General features: G+C 38.9%; 1 protein-coding gene across 1 annotated transcript; it reads left to right on the forward strand.

Annotated features, from left to right (window-relative positions):
- The first annotated feature begins 100 nt into the window (after positions 1-100).
- On the forward strand, positions 101-24,800 carry PALB2 (partner and localizer of BRCA2). Its single transcript, XM_063099870.1, has 13 exons — positions 101-384; positions 2,686-2,745; positions 2,865-2,967; positions 4,090-5,568; positions 8,498-9,312; positions 9,666-9,737; positions 11,133-11,294; positions 12,179-12,264; positions 12,687-12,848; positions 13,860-13,976; positions 18,816-18,903; positions 21,620-21,768; positions 24,313-24,800. Exons 1-13 carry the CDS (start codon positions 226-228, stop codon positions 24,521-24,523), a joined length of 3,663 nt encoding a protein of 1,220 aa, XP_062955940.1. The 5' UTR covers positions 101-225; the 3' UTR covers positions 24,524-24,800.
- The last annotated feature ends 1,509 nt before the right edge of the window (positions 24,801-26,309 follow it).

The raw sequence follows: 26,309 nt of genomic DNA on the forward strand, positions 1-26,309 counted from the left end.
TCTCGGTGGTCTTGGGGTTCGCCGACAGCTCGGCTCTCTTCTAGAAGGCCCGCTCTATTGCTCGGCAGTCTCTGGCTGCGCATGCGCAGGCCGAACGATGGGCTTAACTGTCAGGGGTTGATGGCGCACGTGGCCGCGTGGGTCAACTGACCCACCTCTGAGGGGATCCCGGGCCCCCTATTCCTTCTCGGGGCGCCTCCTGGGCCCAGGGTTGACTGGGTCCCCATGTCCGCAGGCCCTGGCCTGGCAACGGCCACCGGCCCGGCAACGGCCACCGGCCCGGCAACGGTCACCGGCCCGACAACGGCCACCGGCCCGGCAACGGCCACCGGCCAGATGGAAGAGCCTCCCGAGAAGCGCCTCAGCTCTGAGGAGAGGAAAAAGGTGCCGGGGTGCAGGGAGGTTTTGTTTCCTCGGCCGTGGGCTGAGGGGCCCAGGAAATGAAGCGCGGCGTTTACAGAACCAGTTTTCAATGCAGTAGCAGTGCCTAAATACAAAATGTCAGACTTTACAGTTTAACGGCTCCTTTGACGCCCTTCTTCCTCCCCCTCCCCCTCCCCCACTCTCAGTCTTGACTTCTCCCGCTCCACCCCCTGAGGTAAATCTTTCTACAGTCTGGTACTTCCAGATCTTTCCGTGGGGTGGGTAATCCCTAACCACCGGAAAGTAATATGCATTTTTCGGAGAGGGGAATGTTTATAAATGGTATCATCTGAATGGGCTGCAACTTCCCGTTTTCTCCGTGTTTAACATCCGTGTTAGGGCGTATTAACCTACTATGTTTTTTTAAGTTGCATATAGTATTCTGTAGTTTGGAAGTACCCTCGTTTCTTTATATATTACTCTGCGTATAGACTTTTAGGTTGTTTCCTGCTTGTGCTGATGTTCACTTGAACGTGTCTTGTGCTTGCCGTGCTAAACTATGCTAAACTCATTCACTTCAACTCATCAGTCCTCTTATCCTGCCTTATTTTCTAGTGGGGGTGAGAGAGATTACGGGTAAACAGGATAATTTCCAGATATCGGTAAGGTAGGTGGGAAGCAGGCTAGCATAGAGGCTAAGAGCACAGGGACTAGAGTTTGAATCATGCCATTTATAAACTGCATGATCTTGGACAGATTGCTTAATCTATGTTTCAGTGTGCTTATCTGTAAACTGGGGATGATAGTAGTAGAATCTACTAGTTAGGGTTATTGGGAGTCTTAAATGAGTCAGTATGTAGAAGTCACTTGGAAAGCTCCCTAGCACCTAGACATTATAAGAATGTCAGCCATTTTTATTGCTGTGTAATTGACAATGAGTAGGGAGAGAGGTGACTCCATTAACACTAGAAGTGCTATGGTAAACAGCATGCTCTAGTAAACAGCATGCTCTGGAAACTGAGAAAAATTAAGTGATTAAGAAAAATCACGCAGTTGGCAACTTGCTTATTAATGAGTTTTGCAGGTAGTAGGTCTTTTTTTTTTTTTTTTTTTTTCTTAAGGTAAATACTGAGGATAGAAATCCTGGTGATGTTTCATTGGCTGACGCTGAAGGACCAGTGCTTCTAAAAGTTTCTTAGAGAGCAGAAAAAACAGGTGTGGCTTTGCCGCTGAGAGAATCCTTTGAACCACAGAAGCAAGAGGGGAAAAGGGATCTAAACTTTCAGATAATTGTAATTTGACTCAGCCCAATTCATTTATCTATTTAATAAATCTTTGTTGAAGGCCTACTGTGTGCTGGGCTGGGAACTCAGCAGTGAAATTCTGTGGTCTTCTGTGAATTCCTCACTTAGCCCGTTGCACCATTGAACTTTTAGTTTTGTGGTTCCCTCTGCCTGGGATACCTTTGCTCTGATCTTCCCAAAGCTAGGTCCTTTCTCCTCTGCTAGGCTCAAATGGTAGTCTTCAGAAATACCTTCCTGAGCACCCTAGCTAAAGTAATCCCTTCAGTAAGCCAGTCACTCTCTCACATCAGTCTGTTTTTCTAGGTATTTATTATTTTGCAAAATCAACTTACCTTTTTCTTGTTTATTATCTGTATCCCTCATATGTAAATCGCCTTGACCACCCTGTATCTCTAGCACCTGGAATAATAACTTACACATAGTGGATATCAGTTATTGTTCTAGGTGCTAGAAATACTGAGACCATTAACTGACAAATAAGAGATTCATTTGTTGAATGAATGACTGACTGAGGATGACAGTTCCTGCTACCTTCAAGGCTCTTACAGTGATAGGGAGAAACAGAGAAGTAAACAGACAACATAGTGTAAGTAATATGATGGTCAAAGGTTTGGATCCCTGTACCAGCCAGCCACACACACAAAAAAATCATTTGTATATTGTGGTAAGGGAAGCACAAAGGAGGGGTGGAGTGTCTAACCTAGACTTGGAGTAGGGCCTAGAAGTCTACCCAGGGGAATGAAAGTCTAAGCTGAGGTTTGAGGAATCAGTAGGAATTAGCAAAGGGAGGGAATGCTCCAGGTGGTAGGAACAGTTTATGCAAAGGTCCTGAGATAGTAAAGAGCATGGTGCTTTGTGAGAACTGAAAATAAGTCAGTATGGGCCAGTGCTACTCCCTCGATTGCCTCTTGCTGAGGGAGCCCGCTGAGCACTGCATACACATGTCTGATAGGCACTGTATCCCTTCCCTCTGACTCTACCTTCCACTTGCTCAGTATTCTTGGTGTTTTTCTTCCAGTTGAAAGAAAAATTAGCTTTCTTGAAAAAGGAATACAGCAAGACATTGGCCCGCCTTGAGGTAAGTGAATCTATCCTCTCAAATTAAGGTGGTGTAGTATAAACTATGTAATGACAGTTCTTGACAGTAATAGAGCTTTAAAGAAAATTTATTTCTTGAGCTGCTTTTGTTTTCTCTAGCGTGCCCAAAGAGCTGAGAAGGTTAAGAATTCTATTAAGAAAACAGGAGAAGAGCAAGATTGCTTGCTCCAACAGGAAATCTTACCACACCTAAACCACTCAGGTAAATCTAGCCCATTCACTTGTGCTTGCTTTCTTATTCATTTCCCAGGTATATGTGGCTGTTCTTTTCCCCACAGCCAGGAGATAAGGACTAGCAATAGACTCTTTAATTAACATAAAATTTATATGCCATAAAATTCACTCAATAAATTATACTTTCAATTGGATTGTTTATTCAGTTGCTCTTTTTCTCTCTCAACTTTTACAAATTACATTTCATGTTTAAATATTAGAAAGATGTGATTTTTTTTTTTTTTTAAAATGTAAGTATCTATATATACACAGAGAAAAATACCTGGATGGAAATACCCTAAAAAACAATGGTTAAACTTGGTGTTAAAATTCAAGTAATTTATTGGGGCCGGCCCGTGGCTCACTCGGGAGAGTGCGGTGCTAATAACACCAAGGCCCCGGGTTCGGATCCCATATACAGATGGCCGGTTCGCTCACTGGGTGAGCGTGGTGCTGACCACACCAAGTCAAGGGTTAAGATCCCCTTACCAGTCATCTTTAAAAAAAAAAAAAAAAAAAAATTCAAGTAATTTATAATGATAAAATTAGGTGCTGTTGAAATAGGTAAGTGGTATTAAAATCACTTCAGCCGGGCCGAGCCTGTGGCGCACTTGGTAGAGTGCTGCGCTGGGAGCGCGGCAACGCTCCCGCCGCGGGTTCGGATCCTATATAGGACTGACCAGTGCACTCACTGGCTGAGTGCCGGTCACGAAAAAACGACAAAAAAAAAAAAAAAAGAAAATATATGTTTAAAAAAAAAAAAAAAAAAATCACTTCAGCCACCCATCCCCAAAAAAGAAAGAAACACATGAGATAAAAAAAATTAGGGAGATTAAAAAATTAAGAGAAAACATGATTGCAATAAAGAATATATAATCTTTTAGTTTAAAAACACTTTTTCCAGCACAATTCTATTTGTTCATTTACTTAAAATTCTGCAGTTTACTAGAATTTTTAAAACTTGAACCTTGATCTGTCTAAAAGAAATGCCATCGATTCTTTCTTAAATAAATGTTTGGTAGTACTTTCATACAATATTTAAAAATAAATATTTTTTTTTGTTTCATTTTAAAAGGAAAATACTGATTACATACATTTTGTTCCTCCTCAGAGCCTAAAAATAAAGTATCTCCTCGTGACAAGTTACAAATCAATACCCTTCTTGATAAAGAAACTGAAAAAAAGACATCTGTCACACTTGATGTTGAGCCTGAATACTTTAACTCTGGAGATGGCCCAGAAGAAGGATTACGTGCACAAAAAACAGATGACATTAAAGTACATTTTTCCTGCAGTGTCAGTGGCCCTGATGATGAGAAAAGGCAAAGTAAACTGCCAGAGAGAAGAAAGCAGCAGCAGAAGAGAGCATTCATTTCACAGGAGAGAGACTGTATCTTTGACACTGATTCAATAATACTCTCCAGAAAAAGACTAAAGGAACAAGAAGAAATCAATAGCAAAAATCCTAGGTCACCAATAACTGAAATAAGAACTCACCTTTCAAGTCCTGGGTCAGAAATTCTGGATTCTCCAGCATCAGTTACAGAAACTAATGGAGAGAGTGTTTTAATTCCGCCAACTGCCAAACCAGAAAGAGGTGCTGATACACTCTTAAGAGGAAATAATTTCCCCAAGGAGACTGCAGTTCCTTTGCATACTTCATCAGATAGCAATAGTAGTCAGCACTTTGAACGTACACCTCCTAAAGGTAACTGTGAACTTATTACTCAAGGCTTAAGAAACATTAGCCCTGCTTCACCTGTAAACTTGAAGGCACAAGGCAAAAAAATTACTCTCTTTACTGATAACCCAGTAGTAAATAAAGCTATAAGTGCAAGTAGCCAACTGCCTAGAAGTCCTAACTTAGAAGCAGATAGTTCATGTTCTATAAATGAACTTACTTATTGTAACTTATCAATAAATGAAAGCCAAAAATTAAAAGAACAGAATCATACAGAGAAGTCTTTAAAATCTGCTGGTAACGCTCTTGATGGTAGAAATGAAAGCCTTCAGGAAAATGAGGTTTTAAATCAATCTGAGGGTGTTAGCCTAGAAGCAATCTCTCCTGTTTCTACAGAAAAGCAAATACATTCTTGCACAGTGCTTGAAGGCCTTCTCTTTCCTGCAGAATATTATGTTAGAACAACACGAAGTATGTCAAATTGTCAGAGGAAAGTAGCCCTAGAGGCTGTAATTCAAAGTCATTTGGGTGTCAGGAAGAAAGGATGTAAAAATAAAAATAAGGAAAGATCTAAAAACGTAAATCTTTCCAGTGAAGAAACTGACCAAAGTGAAATTAGGATGTCTGGCACATGCGTAGGACAACCAGGTTCAACAAGTCGTCCTCAGAAACTTCTCTCATTAACTGAAATCAGCTCTCCCACTAGGCCCACTGAAGATAATGACTTTTCTAGGAAGGCAATTACCTGGCCATCTGGTAAAAAACAAAGGGGAAAAAGAAAGTCAATCACCACCCCAGCATTAGATCATCCTGAACTACTTTTGCCAACTTCTGGCACATCAGGTGTTAACAGATCCAAGGAAGAAATCACTTTGGACGAATACCAAAACAAAAAAGCGGTTATTCATGGTAAGAAGAGAGTTAAAGGTAAATCAAGGTGTGTTTGTTGATGATAACGATAATAGCTAACAATTACTATGTGCCTGGTGCCTTCTAAAAGCTGTACAGAATACTAACTCATTAAATCATCACAGCAGGGCTGGCCACTTAGTGCATTTGGGAGAACGTGGTGCTGATAACATCATGGTCAAGGGTTTGGATCCCCATACCGGCCAGCCACACACACACACACACAAAATCATCACAGCAACCCTACATGAGGTAGAATCTATTCTATGATTCTTTTTTTTTTTTTCCTTGGTGGCTGGCCGGCCTGGGGTTCCGAACCCATGACCTTTGTGTTACAAGGCTGTACTCTAACCAACTGAGTTAACTGGCCAGGCAAGGTAGAATCTATTTTTATCCTCCCTTAATAGATGAGGAAACTAAGGCATAAGGATATTAAAGTGACTTTAATCAATTTAATTAAAATGACAGACCTAGGATTCAAAGTTGACAGTGTGGTTCACTAACATGTTTGTATTAGTCCGTTTGTGTTGCTTATAACAAAATACCTGAAATTGGGTGATTTGTAAAGAAAAATGACATTTATTGCTTACAGTTTCTGAGGCTGGGAAGTCCAAAATCCATCCAGTGGTGGCAACAGCAACCCAAGGGTCTCACTTTGCAAGGTGGTGGAAGCAGAGAGAAAGACAGACTCTTCTCTTTTTTTAAAGCCCTCAGAACCACACCCTAGACCACCATTTTTAATCCATTCATTAATGCAAGGTCCTACAATCCAATCTCTTTAAGGCTCCACCTTTCAATTGCCATAATAGGATTTCCCACCTTCTTAATAGTCACAGTGGGGGCTAAGTTTCTAATAACATAAAACTTGGGGGACTCAATTCAAGCTTCAGGGAGTTTGGAGAGGACATAATTCAATCCACTACAGTGGTTGAAAAAGTTGACAGTGAAAAGAAAAATATATTGGGTGTTTATCTAAAATTAGTATTTACGCAGGTACAGCACACTCTTTATGGGTAGAAGCTTTATAACTAACATGGGAAGAATTTTTGAAGTAAAATGAAATGTCTTAGAGTAAGAATCCACTGACAAACTCTGTTAGAAGTGATCATGTAATAAAAAGGCGTGAGCAACTTTTTAGGATAAAATATCTAATGCAGTCTTTCTTAGGTCCAAGCAACATAAGATTATGGAGGATAGCAGGCAAAGATATGTTTTAATTTAAATGTTTTAATTTAAACTTTTTATTCATTTGGAGTTAATTATATCTGATAAACTGAGCACAAAAACTGAACAATTCATTGTGGCTCTAAACTAGGGATCAGCAAACTTTCTGTAATGGGCCAGATAGTAAATATTTAATCTTTGTACTCTCTCTCAACTATTCAACTACAGTGCAAAAGCAGCCATAGGCAAAATGTAAATGTGACTGTGTTCCAATAAAGTTTATGTACAAAAATAGGCAGCAGTTTGCTTAGTACCATTGGACATAGACTTTGGTCTATTAAAAAATTAATTTTTAGGGGCTGGCCCATGGCTCACTTGGGAGAATGTGGTGCTGATGGCACCAAGGCCACGGATTTGGATCCCTATATATGGATGGCCGGTTAGCTCACTTGGGAGAACGTGGTGCTGACAACACCAAGTCAAGGGTTAAGATCCCCTTACTGGTTATCTTTTAAAAAAAAGAAAAAAATAATAATTAATTTTTTAAAAACAATCATGACTTCTTTCATCATCTTTTAAGTCAAAAAGAATACAAAGGAATAAAAAGTAGACAATCCACTAATAATCCAGAAACATCCTTTTTTGTTCTTTGAAATAATCTGCTGTGATTTTAGTAACCTGCAGCTACATTTAAAATCTTTTTTTTGTGAGTTGACATTCACATAACATAAAATTAACCATTTTAATTTGTGGGCAATTTAGTGGTTTTAGTACATTTACACTGTTGTGCAACTGCCACCTCTGTCTAGTTCCAAAACATTTTTATCACCACAAAAGGAAACCTCATACCCGTTAAGCAGCTGCTTCCCATTTCCTCTCCCCACCCCTGGGCCTGGGCAACCACCAATCTGTATTCTGTCTATGTGTTTACCTACTCTGGATATGAATGGAATAATGTTTTCCAGGTACATCCACATTGTAGTATGTATCAGTACTTCATTCTTTTCTATGGCTGAATAATAATTCCACTCTGTGTGTACCAGTTTATCCATTCATCAGCTGGATACAGCTACATTTTGAATAATATAGGATTCTAGTCGCAATAAGAGCAGTAAATTACTCTTTGCCTGGAAAGGGGACTAAGTTTTCTTTAGTGAGAAGAGCCAGTGTTTTGTTTAATGTACTCTGGTAGTCTCTTGGAATCATAGTTTTAGAGATGGGAAGGACTTTAGAGATTTTTAGTCTGTTTCCCTTATGAGGGACAATAAGAGAGGAGGGCATATGAAGTGTATTGACTTACCCAAGGTTACACAGCAAATCAGTGGCGGAGCTGGGACTCAACCCCAGTCTTTCTTCTCCCAATTAATGTTGTCAGCACCACTCCATTTGGGGTACCACAAAAGGCTAGTTGCTAGTTAACACTAACCTATGACCTTTTTTTTTTTTAAAAGATGACCGGTAAGGGGATCTTAACCCTTGACTTGGTGTTGTCAGCACCACGCTCACCCAATGAGCTAACCGGCCATCCCTATATGGGGTCCGAACCCATGGCCTTGGTGTTATCAGCACCACACTCTCCCGAGTGAGCCATGGGCCAGCCCTATGACCATTTTTTGAACCCTTAACTCGGATTTCAACATCATGAATGGAAAAAGTAATGAACATTTTTCACTGTATTTGGGTTTAGAGCTCACTCTTTGTTGGGTTTTAATGTCTCTTTTGTTGGGTTTTATTACTACTGTTCTCACTTATTTTTCTATTTTAGGGCAAGAAGATTGTTGTCAAAAAAAGGACTCCCTTTCTTCCAGTAACAGTACTTATTTAGCTTTGGATGATGATGCTTTCAGTGCTCCATTTCATAAGAGTGAAACGCTGAATTTAAAGCAAATGTCATCTTTTCCTAATATCACAGACTTTCAGTTACCTGATGAAGACTTTGGGCCTCTTAAGCTTGAAAAATTGAAGTCCATCTCAGAAAAGCCAGTTGAGCCTTTTGAATCAAAAATGCACAGAGAGAGGCATCTTAAAGAGGGAAATTGTATTGGTCTGGAGGAACTGTTTCCTAAACCTATACATACAGAGTTAGAGGACTTGGAACAGGAACCAAAAGCACATCCTAACATGCCAAACCTGAAAAGCCAGCCTACAAAGAAGGGCCTTTCTTCATCCATATTACTTTTCACTCCTTTAAATACCATTGCACCTGATGATAATGACAGACCTACCACAGACATATGTTCACCTGCTTTCCCAGTCGTAGGTACCACTCCAGCTTTTGGCTCCCAAACATACTCTGAAAAAGTGTGTACAGAGGTTGTTGGACAGACTTACTCTACACCCCAACTCGCTCATCTGAAAGACACAGTCAGACTTGCTAGTGATAGTAAACAATGTGACAGTTCAACCAGCCCACCAAAACTGGATACGAGCCTGCCTGTGTCGGGTAGGCAAGGGCAACCAGCCTGTGACTGTGACTTTGGCCCCCAAGCAACATCTCTACCCATTGAGTCATTCACTTTGCAAGAAACTCAGCTCTCTGGAAATACATGCCTGGAGTTGCATAACCATTCTGTTCAAGAGGTACAATCCATTTCCTTTGTGAAATTTTTAAAATTTTATCTGAAGGACTGAAATGTCTTAGTGAATGTGAACAGCATGACTTTCTTACACATCAGCCCCTGATATTTAAGAATGTCTTAACATGTTGCTTTGATACGACTTCATTATAAACATTAAGCTCATTCTGGGGAAATTAAGGTTAATTAAAATATATTTTTTAGATTTGGGGAATCCTGTTCAAATCAATGAAGCAGTTGCATGTGGAGCTTTGTTAGCAGAGGAAATAAAACCATATGAAGTAGACATTTTGATGAGTGAGTGATGCAGGCAGATATACATGCAGTGTAGATTAATAGTGTGACTTGTTTCCACAGACTGAAGTAGCAGATCTTCCTGCTTGTGACAGCTTAAAGCCAAGCAACCTACAATTGGTGTCACAGTTAAAGGTCAGATGGATATTCCCTTATAATGTGCCTTAACATTAATTAAAAATTTAATGAATTAATAAGAAAATTGAAAAGAATTCAATAATATATTGTAGCTTATAGTTCTTTATTTAATACTATTCAATAAATTGTTAAACAGGTTTAGAAAAACGGATTTGAATTCTCTATTTTTCTCAATATTTACCTGTATTTATATTTTGAGCTCTTTTCCTGAAGTTTATATGTCAAGCTATTGCCAAGAAAAATTTAAGCTAAATAATTCAACTTTGTATCTAAATTTAGATTGGGCATTTTGACAGAGTTAAGACAGGAGTCATTCGTGCCTCTCCTACCCAAATGGTATATGTTTCCAGAAGAATCACTTATGGTGATGTATAAGAAAATGGTTAGCAGTTCTTGATTTTTTAAGATTTTCTGGGGGGTGGGGGGTAGGCAACTGGCTGGTAAGGAGATCGGAACCCTTGACCTTGGTGTTACCAGCACACACTCTTCCAAGTGAGCTAACTGGCCAGCTCTATTTCTTGATTTTGATATAGTGAATGGTTAATTTTTCTCTATGCTATGTGATAACCAAAAATGTCTTCAGACATTGCTAAATGTCCTCCTCAGGGGTGGGGGTAGGGGTGCAGAATCCCTCCCAGTTGAGAATCCTGATATCGAGGAAAAGCCTCAAATCCACATAAAGTGCCAGTTACTGGCTGGGTGACCTTGGACAAGTTATTTAGCCTCTGAGCCCAGATTCCTTTTCTATAAAAGGTACATAGTATGTAATACCCATGCATTGTTTCAAAACTATTCTTGAGTCAATTTGATTTATTTATTTTTGGCATCTGGCTGGTACAGGGATCTGAACTCTTGACTTTGATGTTATCAACAACACAATGCTGTAACGACCTGAGCTAAACAGCCAACCCTTTGAGTCAATTTTAATAACTTAGTTTCTTAAGGAATCAACCATTTCTTTCATATTTCCAAATTTGTAGGTAAAAATTTATTATAGATTTTTTTCATCTGTGTATATTTAATTAAGCCTCTCTTCCCTCTTTCCCCCATTTCTAAAAGTATTTTTTTTTCCCTACATCAGACTTAAGAATGGGATGTTTAGTTTTCAAACGAATAAGTTCTTATGGGCTATCTTTTTGTGGTTAAATCTGAATTTATTCCATTCTGGAGCTATACATTTTTAAATCTATCACAATGTAAGTGTGTATAGGCAACTTTTTTTAGTTACATGAGGCCAACAAAGCTGTTTCTTTTTACATGCATAAAATTGTAATTTCACTTACCTGGTATTTTGTCTAATCCTTGTAATTCATCACTTTTCATATTTTTTCTTTTCATAAAACAGACCTCGAGTATCTCTTTAACATAACTGTTATTGCCATCCTGTGTCAGAATCCCTCAGGTTCCTGTTCTGTGGATGTGAGTGCCATGTGGTGGGAACAAGCTGGTTTTAAAGAGCCATGTATCATAACTGCTTGTGAATATGTAGTTTCTCTTTGGAAAACTCAGGACTCTTGGCAGTGGAAAGAAATTTATACCTGGCACTTCACAGAGGTAAGTCAGAATCCTAGAGCTAAAGAGACTTTGTAGTCACTTGCATACAGTCATTTGCAACTTACCAGAATTGGAATCTGTGCCCATGCAAGGCAAAACAGGGAGGTGAGGTTTTTCCCCAACATTATACTATGAAAATTTTCAAACATACAGAAAAGTTGTACAGTGCATACCCATGTATCCACCATCTAAATTCTACCATTAACATTGTGCATTATTTGCTTTATCATGTGTTTATCTAGAGATGGATTTTTACACTAGACCTGTTGGAGAGCTTGGAATTTCATGTCTATTCTGACTTCTAAACTTGCTGATACTAACATTACTTACCCTTCACCAAAACATTATTTCTGCTTCATTTCTATAAGTATTTCCTTCTACATACATATCTTACATGGTTGCAATCCTAGTGTGCTTAAAATTTTTAAATCTGTCTTTTCTCACTTAGCATATAAACATTTTTTCCTGTTTTGGCATATTCTTCATTCTTGTTTATACCTCATTCTTGTTCTCTGCTATATCCACAACTTAGTGCTGTGCTTTGCACAGAGGTGCTCTATAAATATTTATTCAGATAATAAACATATCATTTTAAATGGCTGCATAATATTCTCTTCATTCACATGCCAGAATCTACTTAATTATTCCCCTATTAGAAGTGTAGATTGCATTAAATAAATGCTAAGTAAACACTATAATACATATAGCTTATTTGGATTTACAGCTTATAAAAAGAGGGTGTTTTTCGAACCTTCTCACATTTGTTCAAATGTTGGAAACTATCCTAGTACAGTGAGAATACAAAAGAATTTGATAAATTTGGGAAAATTTAGATTAAAAATGAAACAACCAAGTATAATTTATGGCTGCTTTGTTTTATTTAGGTTCCAGTATTACAAATAGTTCCAGTGCCTGATGTTTGTAATCTTGTGTGTATAGCTTTGGGAAATTTGGAAATCAGAGAAATCAGGTGTGTAATTCCCAGGGAGTGATTTATTTTTTTTCCCTTTACCTTTGTCTCTGTCAGCTTGTTTTGATTGCGTGTTATAACCTAGGCTTAAGACTTCAAATCTGTATTTAGGTCTATGGAGAGATTTGTTTTAAAAAAAATCAGTAGATGGGCCAGCCCTGTGGCTCACACGGGAGAGTGCAGCACTGGTAGCACCAAGGCCATGGGTTCGGATCCTATATAGGGTTGGCCAGTGTGCTCACTGGCTGAGCATGATGCGGACCACACCATGCCGAGGGTTGCGATCCCCTTACTGGTCAAAAAAAAAAAAAACAGTAGAATAACATCCCTGACTGAAACTTCTATTTAAAATCTGAAACTGGTCCTTTAATATTAAAGACATACTCCTGACTTCTCCCCATTTTTTCATATATTTGGTTTAGGACATTGCTTTGTTCCTCTGATGATGAAAGTGAAAAGCAAGTACTACTGAAATCTGGAAATATAAAAGCTGTACTTGGCCTGACAGAGAGGAGGCTAGTCAGTAGCAGTGGGACCCTTTGTGATCAGCAAGTAGAAATCATGACATTTGCAGAAGATGGAGGGTAAGAAAAGCATTGGTTGATTTTAACTATTAAATAAAGAATGATTTTATCACAAGTTTCAGAGAAAGTTGGATTACTAGTATCTTGTGTTTCTGTGCTGTAGGCGTTGTATGACAGGTACTGCCTCAACACTGGGTTAGAGAGATGGAAGCCAGGCATGGTAGGGAAGAAATCAATTGAGTGGAGAGCCTCAGTAAATGTAACTTCTTCTTTCTTCAGTCTTCCTTGAAATCTCTGTATGTCCCTTAAATATTAAAAGTACTGCAGAGTCCTAGATCCTGTCCTTGTTCCACACTTTGTGTCGATTGCTTCAGTGACCATCTAGGTGCTGACTACTTGCAAACATACATTTCTAGCACTGAGCTCTTTCTCAGCCTCTTTATTAGACATCTTGCAGATACCTCAAATTCAACATGTTGAAAACTGAACTCATAGTATCCTCTCTATCATATACTTGTTACATTTTTTTATGATTATTTATCTGTCTTTCCTAGTAACGGAGGTCAGGGACCTTTTTTGTTTTATTTTTTCATGAACTGTTGCAGCAACCTAGGCAACAGACAATTGTTTGCTTAAATTAGAAAAGTGTTCATGGAGATGGGAGGACACAGACAGATTTGTAAGAGATGAGATGATAAAACCGCTAGGATTTGGTGATTGACTGGATCAAGAGAAAGGAGACAAGGTAAAGTCCAGATATCAGGATTGATCACCTGGGTAGATGGTGGTGCAGTTCATTGAGACAGGAATGCAGAAACAAACAAGAGTTTAATGAGAAAGTTGGTAAGTTTAATTCCAAATTCCAAAATGATGAATTTGAGGTGCTTGCAACATATCCAAGTAGATAATGTGAAAGTAATACATGTTCATTGTAGAAAGCTTAGGATACACATTTTCTGTTTTAATTTTTTTTTTTCTGGTATTAGGGTAGTTTTCATTATGCAGAGTTCAATAATATGTAGAAGAGCTTTGGTGCCAAAATACCGATTTTTAATACTATTTTAAATGCAGAAGCAAAGAAAAACAGTTTCTGATGCCCGCTGAAGAGACTATACTAACTTTTGCTGAGGTCCAAGGGATGCAGGAAGCTCTGCTTGGTACTACTATCATGAACAACATTGTTATGTGGTAAGCTTTCCCTCTAAGTCTTCAGTTTCCTCATCTGTAGTGTGAGGCTATACCTCTAATTTTACAGAGTTGTTGTGAAGATTAGATAAGAGACTATGTGTAAAATGATTGTGTTTTGTTTTCTTACTGTCAGAGACTATATACTTGCCTTATCAAGAACATCATATTAATTCAGACATTATGAAAAAGATCAATCTGAGTAGACTATTTTAAAATAAATAGAATTCTATTAGCAAAAATGTATAGTTGTTTCTGCTTCTGGTTAATGGCTGAGTAGCCTCTATCAGACCAACTCTCCTACCTCAAATAACTATAAACTCTAGACAACATATAAAAAACAACTATCTGAAGGTACCAAGAGCAAGAAAAAGAAGATAGATATTGGAGGAGTTTCTGCACTTGGAAGAAAGAAATGGCACAGGGCAAGTTTCCCATTCTTATGTCTTTAAGCCAGAGGGCAGGCCTCAGTCTGTGCACTGGGTGACTAAAAGCCTAATAGAAAATCTTTTGTCTTATTGGCCTAAAGAACCAAAGGACAAAGTTCACGGTAACCACAGCAGCTAGAAAGTGAGGGAGAAAATTTCCGAAAAGGAGAGAGCCAAAAAAGGAACCCTAAATGCTGAGTATAATCTTTGCCTGAATATCTGGCTGACCCTTTAAATTACATGTGCATGGGGCAGACTCCAAGCAGCCCAGGTAAGGCTGAAAGAACTGAACTGGGATTTTAGCGTTCAGAGTTTGAGTTTAGCCAAGTTAACAAACAAACAAACAAATTATTATTCTTCATAGGAACCTAACAGAATCTAGAGTTCTTGCAACCTATCATTATATCTAGGATACAGTCCAAAATTACTAGATATACAAAAAAAAAAAAAAAAAGTATTCACAAGAATCAAATTAACAAATTGTGATTAACAAAAGTTGAGGAGTCCCCAGCCACCTGTTTTCATACTACAGTGAAGAACCATACCCAACCATAGGCATTAACAAGTTTAATTTGTATTAGAATAGATTGGGTTGGCCTGGCTCACTCGGGAGAGTATGGTGCTGATAACACCAAGGCCACGGTTCGGATCCCTATATAGGGATGGCTGGTTAGCTCACTGGCTGAGCATGGTGCTGACAACACCAAGCCAAGGGTTAAGATCCCCTTACCGGTCATCTTTTTAAAAAAAAAAAAAAAAAAGAATAGATTGATTTTTTTTTTCCCCCCAGAATCCTTGTTCATTAACTGTTTCCTTAGGGCTAGAATGGGTCTTTGTAAAAGAAAGTTATGATATTAGTGTTGCTACCACTCTACCTGTTCTGCACCATCCAACCCTAACCCTCTCGGAATAAATTAGGAGAGCATGGCCCCTGAGAGAAACTTTGTCCCCTGCCTACCAGGGAGCCTCTGAAATTTGACTATGTTCTAACGTGCCAGGAGACCCTGTTTATAGATGTCCTGATGTCTGGAACAGCAGTTGTCTGCCTTTGGCACTTTGCCCAGGGTTTCTACACAACAGTCTTATTTGAGGACAATGTTCTTTTGAAAAGTCATCTTTTGTATTCTTTCTGCTATTTCTGTAGTCCAGACCTTAATTATTTGACTCCTGGACTATTACTATAATCTAGTAATTGGTCTCCTTGCCATCAGTCAATATTTAACCTCTAGATCGTCTTTTATACTATTACTTTGTAAACTCTTCCTCCCAACCCAAACCCCCCCATAACACCTTCACTGGGGCCAATGTTTGCTTTTTTCCAGCTTCTACTTTCCCAGTGCGCTATTACAAAACCGTCCTCTTCAGCTATGCCATACTCCTTAGCTCCCTTTTTTCTTTCCATCTCTCAGTTCTACCCTTTTTCTAATAGTAGTCCTTTGGCATTTAATATATAATAGGTCACAAAGAAATTTGAGGTTGGGGAGGGATCTCTATACTTAAGGGGTCTGGCAGGTTAGCTCACTTGGTTAAAGCATGGTACTGGTAACACTGAAGTCAAGGGTTCGGATCCCTATACTGACCAGCTACCAAAAAGGAAAAACCAGATATATTTCCTTTAAGGGTTATCTTCAGCCCCACAGCTGCCTTGAGTTCTGTATCATCTCCGCCTTCATTGATGTTTCCTCTCTGAATATTGCCTTTATTTTATTTTATTTTATTTCATTTCATCAGTATACAATGTCGTTGATTTTCGTGTCCCTTTACTGATTCCTCCTCCCTCTCTCCCCCCTCACAATTGCCTTTATTTTTAACTTAGCATTTGCTACTTTGTATTGTTTATCTTTCTGGTCCTTGAAGATAGGTACCATGGCTTAGGTTTATTCTTGAGTGCCTGCCTTAGCTCCTTGCTTAGGGAGCAAAGATGTGTTGGTCATACTTTCTACCAAAATCTATCATTTACCTTTTCAGCTCTAATTTTATGTTTACTTATAGTATCTGTTCACCTATCTTACTTAACTCCTGATTTGTTAGATGTCTAAAGTGATTCATGTGATTCATGTTATATTCAAGATTCAAGTGGCTTGTTTTTTTTTCTCAGTTGGCATTTTTGCGATTCTAGCATCCTGCAACATGTTGTTCCATAAAATAGAATAAGTGTTCCTGCAAGTGGCTTTTTTTTTAAAACTATTGCTGAAGGCCTAAATATTTCATCTTAGTTAAGCTATATTGACTAAGCACCATCTTCAAACATTCAATAGATATTTGAGTGTCTACTAATGTACGATTCTCTGGGAGAGATGCAGAGATGAATCAGATGTGAATTCTGGTCCTAACGCCCCTAAAATCTAGTTGGTAAATGAGATTCCTTTACAACTCAAAGTGTACAAATTCTTTACAATTCCAATGCAATTCCTTTATAGTTCACACAAGATCAAAGTGATAGAGATTTGGACAAAATACTTTGGGATTTGGGGAAAGAGCACTTACTAAATACAAAGCATATACTAACTTCTAAGGGGGATAAACCTATTTTGGTGTCCCTGATAGGAAGAAAACTTTGCATATGCACTTGAAAATTTAATTTCGTTCTTCAGCTTTTTACACACGGTACCTGGCCCCTAGAAAGCTTTATATTTTTTTAAAAATTGTTGAATGAAATCATTATACCCTATTGCAGTATATATTAAATATAAAATGAGGAATAGGGACAGTACTACACAGAATTAGAAGAGAGGAGATGACTATGGACTGGTGTGGACAGGGAAGAATGAGAGTGTCTAAATTGAGTTCAGGCAGCTTAGAGGAGGTGAGATGTAATCTAGGCCTTAAGAAGTGAATGGGAGGGCCGGCCTGTGGCTCACTCGGGAGAGTGCGGTGCTGATAACACCAAGGCCCCGGGTTCGGATCCCATATACGGATGGCCGGTTCGCTCACTGGCTGAGCGTGGTGCTCACAACACCAAGTCAAGGGTTAAGATCCCCTTACCGGTCATCTTTAAAAAAAAAAAAAAAAAAAAAAAAAAAAGGTGGTAAGATTTCAGGAAAGGGAGCAGTGAGTAATTAGCATTGCAGCGCTGCATTCATGAGGGTTATAATACAATGAAAAGGAACTTGGACTTTATCTTATAGCTAACGGGGATCCGACTGAAAGTTTTCATCAGCAGAATAACATGACAGAGGGCCGGCCCGTGGCTCACTCGGGAGAGTGCGGTGCTGATAACACCAAGGCCCCGGGTTCGGATCCCATATACGGATGGCCGGTTCGCTCACTGGCTGAGCGTGGTGCTGACAACACCAAGTCAAGGGTTAAGATCCCCTTACCGGTCATCTTTTAAAAAAAAAAAAAAAAAAAAAAAAAGAAGTGAATGGGAATTGGTCAGTAATGATGAGAATTGGTCAGTAATGTGGAAGGCATTGGAAGGAATAGCTTGAGCAACGGTCTGAAGCCAGGGACATGCATAATATGTTCTACAGGTGGTAAGATTTCAGGAAAGGGAGCAGTGAGTAATTAGCATTGCAGCGCTGCATTCATGAGGGTTATAATACAATGAAAAGGAACTTGGACTTTATCTTATAGCTAACGGGGATCCGACTGAAAGTTTTCATCAGCAGAATAACATGACAGAGGGCCGGCCCGTGGCTCACTCGGGAGAGTGCGGTGCTGAGAACACCAAGGCCCCGGGTTCGGATCCCATATACGGATGGCCGGTTCGCTCACTGGCTGAGCGTGGTGCTCACAACACCAAGTCAAGGGTTAAGATCCCCTTACCGGTCATCTTTTTTTAAAAAAAAAAAAAGAAAAGAAAAAAAAAAAAAAAAAGAATAACATGACAGAGCAGTTACAATGGTACAAATCCCTGATAAAGCTGAGGAGTGGTTCCAACAAACTTTCTCTTCTTTATATTCACCTTCTCTCTTTTCCTTTTGCTACTTTTTACCCCATTTCAGTCTTCCCTTCTCTCTCCATTATCTTGGTCTAGCTCTAGTATAAACATACATAATAGAGATAATTATAAGTCTGTCTTAGGTGTCGTCTCTCACACAACCAAATTTGGTTTCCTGACCATTGTCTTCCATGGAAAATTTAAGCATAATGAGAAGTATCACAAAATTATGATAGCGCTATACCATGCATCTAATTTCACTACCAAATAAAATGAGATAATGGAAAATTTTTCTCATGTAATTTGGAGAGATTTATCTGTACTGGCATAGCAGATTCAATCTAAGGCTAAACTGTTAAGCTATTGACAAAGTTAACCTATAGTTCTTCTTTTAGCTGAATCTGTGATTAAACAAAATTAAGGAACTGTGTCCCTTAGTTTTTCCCTTGGTCACCTAAAAGATGCTGTGATGAATGTGAAAACCAGTTTGCTAGAAGAATATAATCAGCTTATTTATTTTTGGTGTCTAAGGAATTTAAAAACTGGTCAACTCCTGAAAAAGATACACATCGATGATTCTTACCAAACTTCAGTCTGTCACAAAGCCTATTCTGAAATGGTAAGTAATGATCTGCTGGGACCACTTTGTGTTTCCCTTATGTGTTCCTATTGGTCTCACTAGGTGAGAGCAATAACTTAGTAAGTAGGAATTAACAAACCCTCCCTGCTGCCTATTTTTTCAAAATTGGATCACAGTGTTTGTTCTTTCTTGAAATTTATGGATGAAAATAAGTGTGGGTACAATGTGATTGCTTGGTAAATTTTCTGGCTATATGACTTAAAGGCAAACATTTATTTCTAGCTTTGAATTTGTACTGAGAAATATTATGCCTATTATCAGACTTGGCTCCCAACCACATTGTCATAAGTGATTTATGATGTGAATGAGCACCTTTAGTGAGGATGATTAAATGGTCCTAGACATGTTTTTCTCTTAGGCTTTTTTAGTTTCTCATACAGAAAGTTACTTAGCCATTGTGTTAACAGATTTTGGGTTACAGTCCAATTTTGACATTTAAACAGGTTGAAGGTAGTTGTCTAAGAGTGAGGAGAACTACTTGAGTATCCACTGTTGAAACCACAGGCAGAGGCAGCAGTAGCAGACTCAGCACTTGTGTAGAGTCTGACATGCCTAGTATCATTGGTTACCCAGAGGGCATCAGCAGCACCCAGAGGCTCTGAATGCAGAGAATGCATCTTTTCCTAGCCTAGCAGGATCTGTGAAATTGAACTCTAAAGTATGATTGTAGGCAACTCACTCTGGGGTCAGCCCACACTTTGCCTATGAAGTATGTATTCCTTATTCTTTACATTAAACCTTTCACTTTCTTTCTTTTTTTTTTTAAAGATGACTGGTAAGGGGATCTTAACCCTTGACTTGGTGTTGTCAGCACCACGCTCTCCCAAGTGAGCTAATCGGCCATCCCTATATAGGAATCCGAACCTGTAGCCTCAGTATTATCAGCACCACACATTCCCAAGTGAGCCACAGGCCGTCCCCAACCTGTTTTCACTTTCTAAAAAAAAAAAAAAGTATGATTGTAGATAATCTGTCACATGATCTTGAGCCTAACTTTTTTCATCCTTTAAATAAGAGGGTTGAACTCTTCTCTAGAATTTACCTGTTATGCATTTAAATAATGGTATATCTTTTGTATTATAACATTAGTACCTATTTGATATTAACATTTGGTAATATGTTAATGTTATGTTTGGTAATATCAAATGTTTTGGTAATAGCAAATGTTTTTGATATTACCAAATATCAAATTTTTGATAAAAACATTTGGGCTGGCCAGTTAGCTCAGTTGGTTAGAACATGGTATTATAACACCAAGGTCAAGAGTTCTGATTCCTGTACCAGCCATATGCCAAAAAACAAAAAAATTTTTAGAAGTGCATGAAAAAATATTTTTAAAAAACACAAAACATTTAACACAGAAATGTGTAATATGGTAAGTAAAAGTTCCCCATAAAGCCAACCTTCAGACATAATAGTTTATTATTTATTGCACTGTTGTTTAGTACAGGGATTAGTAAACTTTTCACATAAGAAAGTGCTGGCCATACAGCCTCTGTTGTAAGTGCTCTGCCACTGTGACACAAAACCAGCCATAGACAATATATAAACAAATAGATGTGGCTGTTTTCTAATAAAATTATGGATACTGAAACTTGAATTTTATATAATTTCCAGGTATTACATAATATTCTTCTGATTTTTTTTCCAATCATTTGAAACTGTGAAAACACTGTCAGCTCATGGGACATGTAAAAATTTATGGACACTGAAACTTGAATTTTATATAGTTTTTAAGTGTCACAAAATCATCTTCTTCTGATTTTTTTCCAACCATTTGAAACTGTGAAAAACATTCTCAGCTCATGGTCCATATAAAAATAAGCATTGGGCCAGATTTGGGCTGTTGGCCACAGTTTGTCCACCCCTTGTTAAGCATATGACATTTAACATTTTAAGATTCTTGGTTGTTTTCTAAATACAAAAGTAATTCATTTTCATTAAAAATTCAATCATTCTAGGAATGTATAAAGTAGAAAATGAATACTAATTCTAAAATGGCCCTGTAGTTTAATTTTCCCCTTCTTACTCCCAAAGAGAACTACTTTCAACATATACATCTGTATATGTATGTGTGCATATACACACATGTTAATATTATTAGAACTTATAATTTTAAAGCTGGGACACATCTCTCTAACACAGTTTTCCACAGAAACAGCCATGGGTGATGGTATCTTTTTTTGGTCACTCTCCCTCTTAGTAGAGTAGCAGTGTCTGAATTTTAAATGGGCTATTGTGGGCTGACCTAAGACTCCACTTACAAGATTATTTCTGTGGGAAAATGTGTTATGAACTTTCCAAAACCAGCTTACAAATGAATATTTCTAATTTGAGGATCCCCTGCACATGTTTATATGTCCTCTTTCCCTGTACCAACATTTCCCCAAATGCATGGCATGAGATGCAGTAGTATCTAAGGTGGAGGAAATTAATTAGTCACCTAGATTCATGCCTGGCAAGACTGGCTGAAAAAAAACTTTGGGAGCCTTATGCTAGAGAAACCAGAAATCCAGCCCAGTGATAATCTCAACAGTTCCTGCCTATTAAAAAATGAAGCCAGTGCTTAAAATCCTGGATACTTAAGAGCCTATTGATCATTCTTATAATTCTTTGGTTTTGTCTCTGCCATCCCTTTTTCCCAACATACTCTTGATGATGATCTATTTAGTTATAAATTTTCCTCCTAAATTAGGGGCTCATGTTTGTTGTTCTGAGTCATCCTTGTGCCAAAGAGAGTGATTCGTTGGGAAGCCCTGTGTTTCAGCTGATTGCGATGAACCCTAAGACGACCCTGAATGTGGGTGTGACGCTGTGCTGTCTTCCTCAGGGGCAGGCTGGAAGGCAAGTTTGCTGATATTCAGCGGATACGACATTTTGAAAAGCAGTGTGTAAATACAAAACCTGGGTATTTCTATTACTTAGATGAATGGAAAACATGAAATACTGCAGATCATAATAAGAATGTTAAGAAGCAGGATGAAGTTTAGTGGATTTGAGTCAAACCCCAGCTCCCGTACTCTCTAAACCCCACCAGTATGGGGTTACACAGATTTTTATGTGTATTCAAGCTCTGGGGGTTTTTTTCTGTCTGTTCTCTCTCTCTTTTTCTTTTCTTTCTTTCTTTCTTTTTTTTTTTTTTTTTTTTGCACTTTTAATCAAGTATAATAGCATCTCTGGTTTTCTTTTTTCCTATAGGAAAGCATTTTAAATACAAACAGTAATGAATGTTTCTACAAAAAATTGTAATTTATGTTCTTTCCATAAAATCTAAATTAAGAAAGTTTTAAATGTACTTTAGGAAGACATCTTCACTTTGAAATCTGACTGAGCCTCTATCACACAGACAGTTGATATTATCTGTTTATTTGTTGACTGATGCCAATGACACAGTTATTGGCATACCAAGAGTTTTCTGAACTTGTATAAAATTTTGAAGTGATGCTGTTATTGTTAGGTCAACCCAGCAACATCTGAACATGTAATTCCTAAAGACTGCCTTTATTAATGTTTGAAATTAGCAGCAAGGATTGAAAACAGACCTAATAAACCAAGATCACAAAATTTGGCTTTAATAACTCACGAGCGTAAGGAAACTTGATAGTTTGTTTCTCTCGCATGTTTCTTTGGATCTTGTACAAAGCTTGCTTGATCAGAGCATGTTCTAAAAGGCATTGTCTCTCTCTTTGCACTTAGCCAGCTGTGGCCCTTCTGCAGATGTTCTTAACAAGAACCTTGGAACTATCAACTGCAATATGTGCTTGCACATAGAACTTGCTTTCTTGTATACGAAGAGAGAACCATAGTCATTGGGCTAGCAGTTGAGGATAAAGATAACTGCTTGGTCAATCATTTCCTTTGTCACTTTTAAAACCTATTTGCTCAGCAAACTTTAAAAGCCTATTTCCTGTAGGAAGCATGTCTTAGTCCACTTGGGCTGCTAAAACTAAACACCATAGACTACGTAGCTTATAAACAACAGAAATTTATTTTCACAGTTCTCTAGGCTGTGAAGTCCAAGATCAAGGTGCTGGCAGACTTGGTGTCTGGAGAGGGCCCGTTTTCTGGCTCATAAATGTCACCTTCTCACTGTGTCCTCACATGATAGAAGGGGCAAGGCAGATCTCTGGGGCCTCTTTTATAAGTGCACTGATCGCATTCATGAGGGTTCTTCCCTCACGACCTAATCACCTTCTAAAGGCCCCACCTACATCACATTGGGGATTAGGTTTCAACAAATGAATTTGGGGGGGACACAAATATTCAGACCATAGCATAAAACTATTCTTTCTAATCTCATGGAAGTCAGAATAGTAGTGACTACTGTTCCGTGCACACAGTGCCATGCATGAGGTTTGCACTGGGAGCCCAAGGATGGAGGGGTATCTTTACTGGCAGTGGAGGGTTGGGGAGATACTGTCAAAGAAGACTTCATGGAGTTTCTAAAGGTGAGTTAGGAGTTAGCTACACAAAGTTGGGTGGGTGGGAGCCAGGGATTAAAAGTATTGTTCAGTTCACTCAGAGAGTATTCATTGAAGCCTGACTATGACCAGGTAGGTACTCTGCAAAGTGCTGGTGATACTGCAGTAATAATAATAGCTAATTTTTATTGAGTACTTCCCGTGTGCCAAGTACTGTGCTAAGCTTTTTATATGAACTGTTTCATTCAGCCTCACAATAGTCCTATGAAGTAGGTGCTTTTATCATCGTCCCTATTTTGCTGATGAAGCTAAATAACTTGCCCAGGGTTGCACAGTCGTTACATTGTAGAGTTAGAATTGAAATCCAGATAGTTGACTGCAGAGCCCCTTTCTTAAAAATGCAGCCAAATTTCTGCTTCATGATGCTTACATTTTTGTGGGGGAGATACCCACTCAATATCCAAATAGGTTAATCTCACATAGTGAAAAGTGCTGTGACGATAAGAACAAATAATGTAACAGAGAGGGAGCAGAGTATGTGTGCACGCTGCTTCAGGTAGCTGATGGGGATGAACTTTCTATGGAGGTGACAAGCCTGAATGATGATGAGAATGCAGCCATGCTGAGATCCGGGGATAAAGCCTGCCAGGAGAGAGAACAGCAAGAGCAAAGACACTGAGGTGAGACCGAATCCAGCTGGTGTGAAGAGGGGGAGGAAGGCCACTGTGAGCTCAAGTGCAAGTGGCACAAGATACATCAGAGAGATAGGCAGGGACTGGACATGTGACTACACCCCAAACCGCAACACTCTAGCTGGCAGTCCTGGAGGATTGCAGGTGTAGGCATTTGTAGCTGCAGGGACTTTTGTTCTAGTTGATGCTTTGGGGAGCATGGTTTAGGCCTTTTTTTTTTTTTTTTAATATTTTTGAGATGTGATCTGCATGATCTTTTCTCTGCTTGTTATCAGGTTCCTGGAAGGTGATGTGAAAGATCATCATGCAGCAGCAGTTTTGACTTCTGGAACAATTGCCATCTGGGACTTACTTCTAGGTGATTGTACTGCTCTCATTCCACCTGTCTCTGACCAAAATTGGTCTTTTGTTAAATGGTCAGGTACAGATTCTCATTTGCTAGCTGGACAAAAAGATGGAAATATATTTGTATACCGCTACTCATAAGAGATGAAAACAGTTTTCTGGGTATATTGGCCTCTTAGGTTTTTGTTGGAGTTGTAACTGTAAAGGAGAATATCTGAATGACATTTAAAATAATTACTTGTATGTGTCCAAACAGACATTTTTTATTCTGAAGGTGGTAGCACTACTGATCTTAAATGTTCATTTATACTTACTTTGGGGGAAAGTTTTTTGTTTGATTTCTGTAATTCCCCACGTTTGCACATTTGAATTTAAAGGTATTTATAAAGCTTCAAATGTCAATAAATATTTATTCTGATACAGTCTGCTTGGCATATTATTTTTTTCCAATTCTATTCAGATATTTTCAGAAACAACTAATTATTATACAACTAGAATATTTAGGCAATGTTTGCATAGGAGTAAATTTCAGTTAACTTAGTATACTAATATGCAATGTACTTTTATGCTATTTCTAATACTTTATTTTCACATATGTATTGAAGTAATATAAAACTACTATAATATCCTAACTTAGAAATGCTGTTCTTTTCATTCTCACATTCATCCCTGGTACCAGTGCCTGCACTATCATTAGTCACTTTGAGTCAATGACAGAGCTTTACCGATTACATTATCTTCAACTTTGCCTAAATGATTTGAAGGACAAATTTTTAAATTACTAATCTGCTGGTTTCATTAGAAATGTTATCCCAAACTACAAGTATTTACTTGCCTAACATTCTTAAGGTATATTTTTTAAAGATACTTGATGGATCTTGGACATGACCGGCACCACTGTGCACACAATAAGCACAAAATAGCCACCGGCCTTGTCTTCCACTCCAACACCAAACCCCTTCCCCCTTCCCTTTACAAGAAGCCTCGTGACTCAAACAGAAACCCTTTTGCTTCTGCAAGGGCATAGTTCTCCACCCTGGTTGCATAGCTTCCACATTAGCATAATGCCCCTCCTTGATTATATCAGCCAGCCCTTGGCACCCTGTATAAGCTATACCACCCCCATACCTGGTGCTGTCCCCCATTTTGAGGGCAGCCCCAGGCTGTCCATCACTTTGAGTGCAGCCCGGCAGATTCTTTTCCTTTAATAAAGCTTGAACAGTACGTGGCATCTCTGCTCACTTTCTTTCATTTTGGTGCCAAAACCCGAAACCTGGGAAGGTTGTTGGATGATCCCCTCTCTCTTGGGTCGATTGGCCCTCAGCCGCCCTTCCCGGACCTGTTGAACCAGGTACCTCCGGGACTCTCTTCTTTTTGCCGTTTCAGACCAACGCATCCAATATCAGCCTCAATTCAGGGTGAGTCAGTGTGTCTGTCCTGCTTCTACGAGTTAACCTGACTACTCTCTACCACTATGGTCTCTACGAAGCCCAGGCACCTGCCGAGGGAATTTTTCTCGTGCCCCCCAGCTATTGGAGGACGCTTCATTAGCTGGTCATGGCTTTTCTCTCAAAAAGAAGGTGGACACCAAAGAGGAATCTCTGCTGGCATTCTTCTCCTACCAGGACTACCCATTCCCTTTCTCACCCTCTACATGGGATCCTCACAATCCAAACCTCCATGCTCTATGCCTCTGGGCCATCTCCTGGCCAATTTCTTGGCCTCCAGGGAAACATTAAACCTAAACGCCTTGTTTTCTACTGTACTCTGTGCTCTACACCTCCACGCTGTCTTCTGGACAACCTTTCAGCCTCCAGGGAGACATTGAAACTTGAACACCTCTGTTACAGTGGATCCCAGTGGCCACAAGATGGCACTCTCTATTTAGATACTCACCGAGACAGCAAAAGTTGGAGAGATTCCTTTA

Source organism: Cynocephalus volans, chromosome 6 (genome assembly GCF_027409185.1).
Source record: "Cynocephalus volans isolate mCynVol1 chromosome 6, mCynVol1.pri, whole genome shotgun sequence".
NCBI classification, from domain to species: Eukaryota; Metazoa; Chordata; class Mammalia; order Dermoptera; family Cynocephalidae; genus Cynocephalus; species Cynocephalus volans.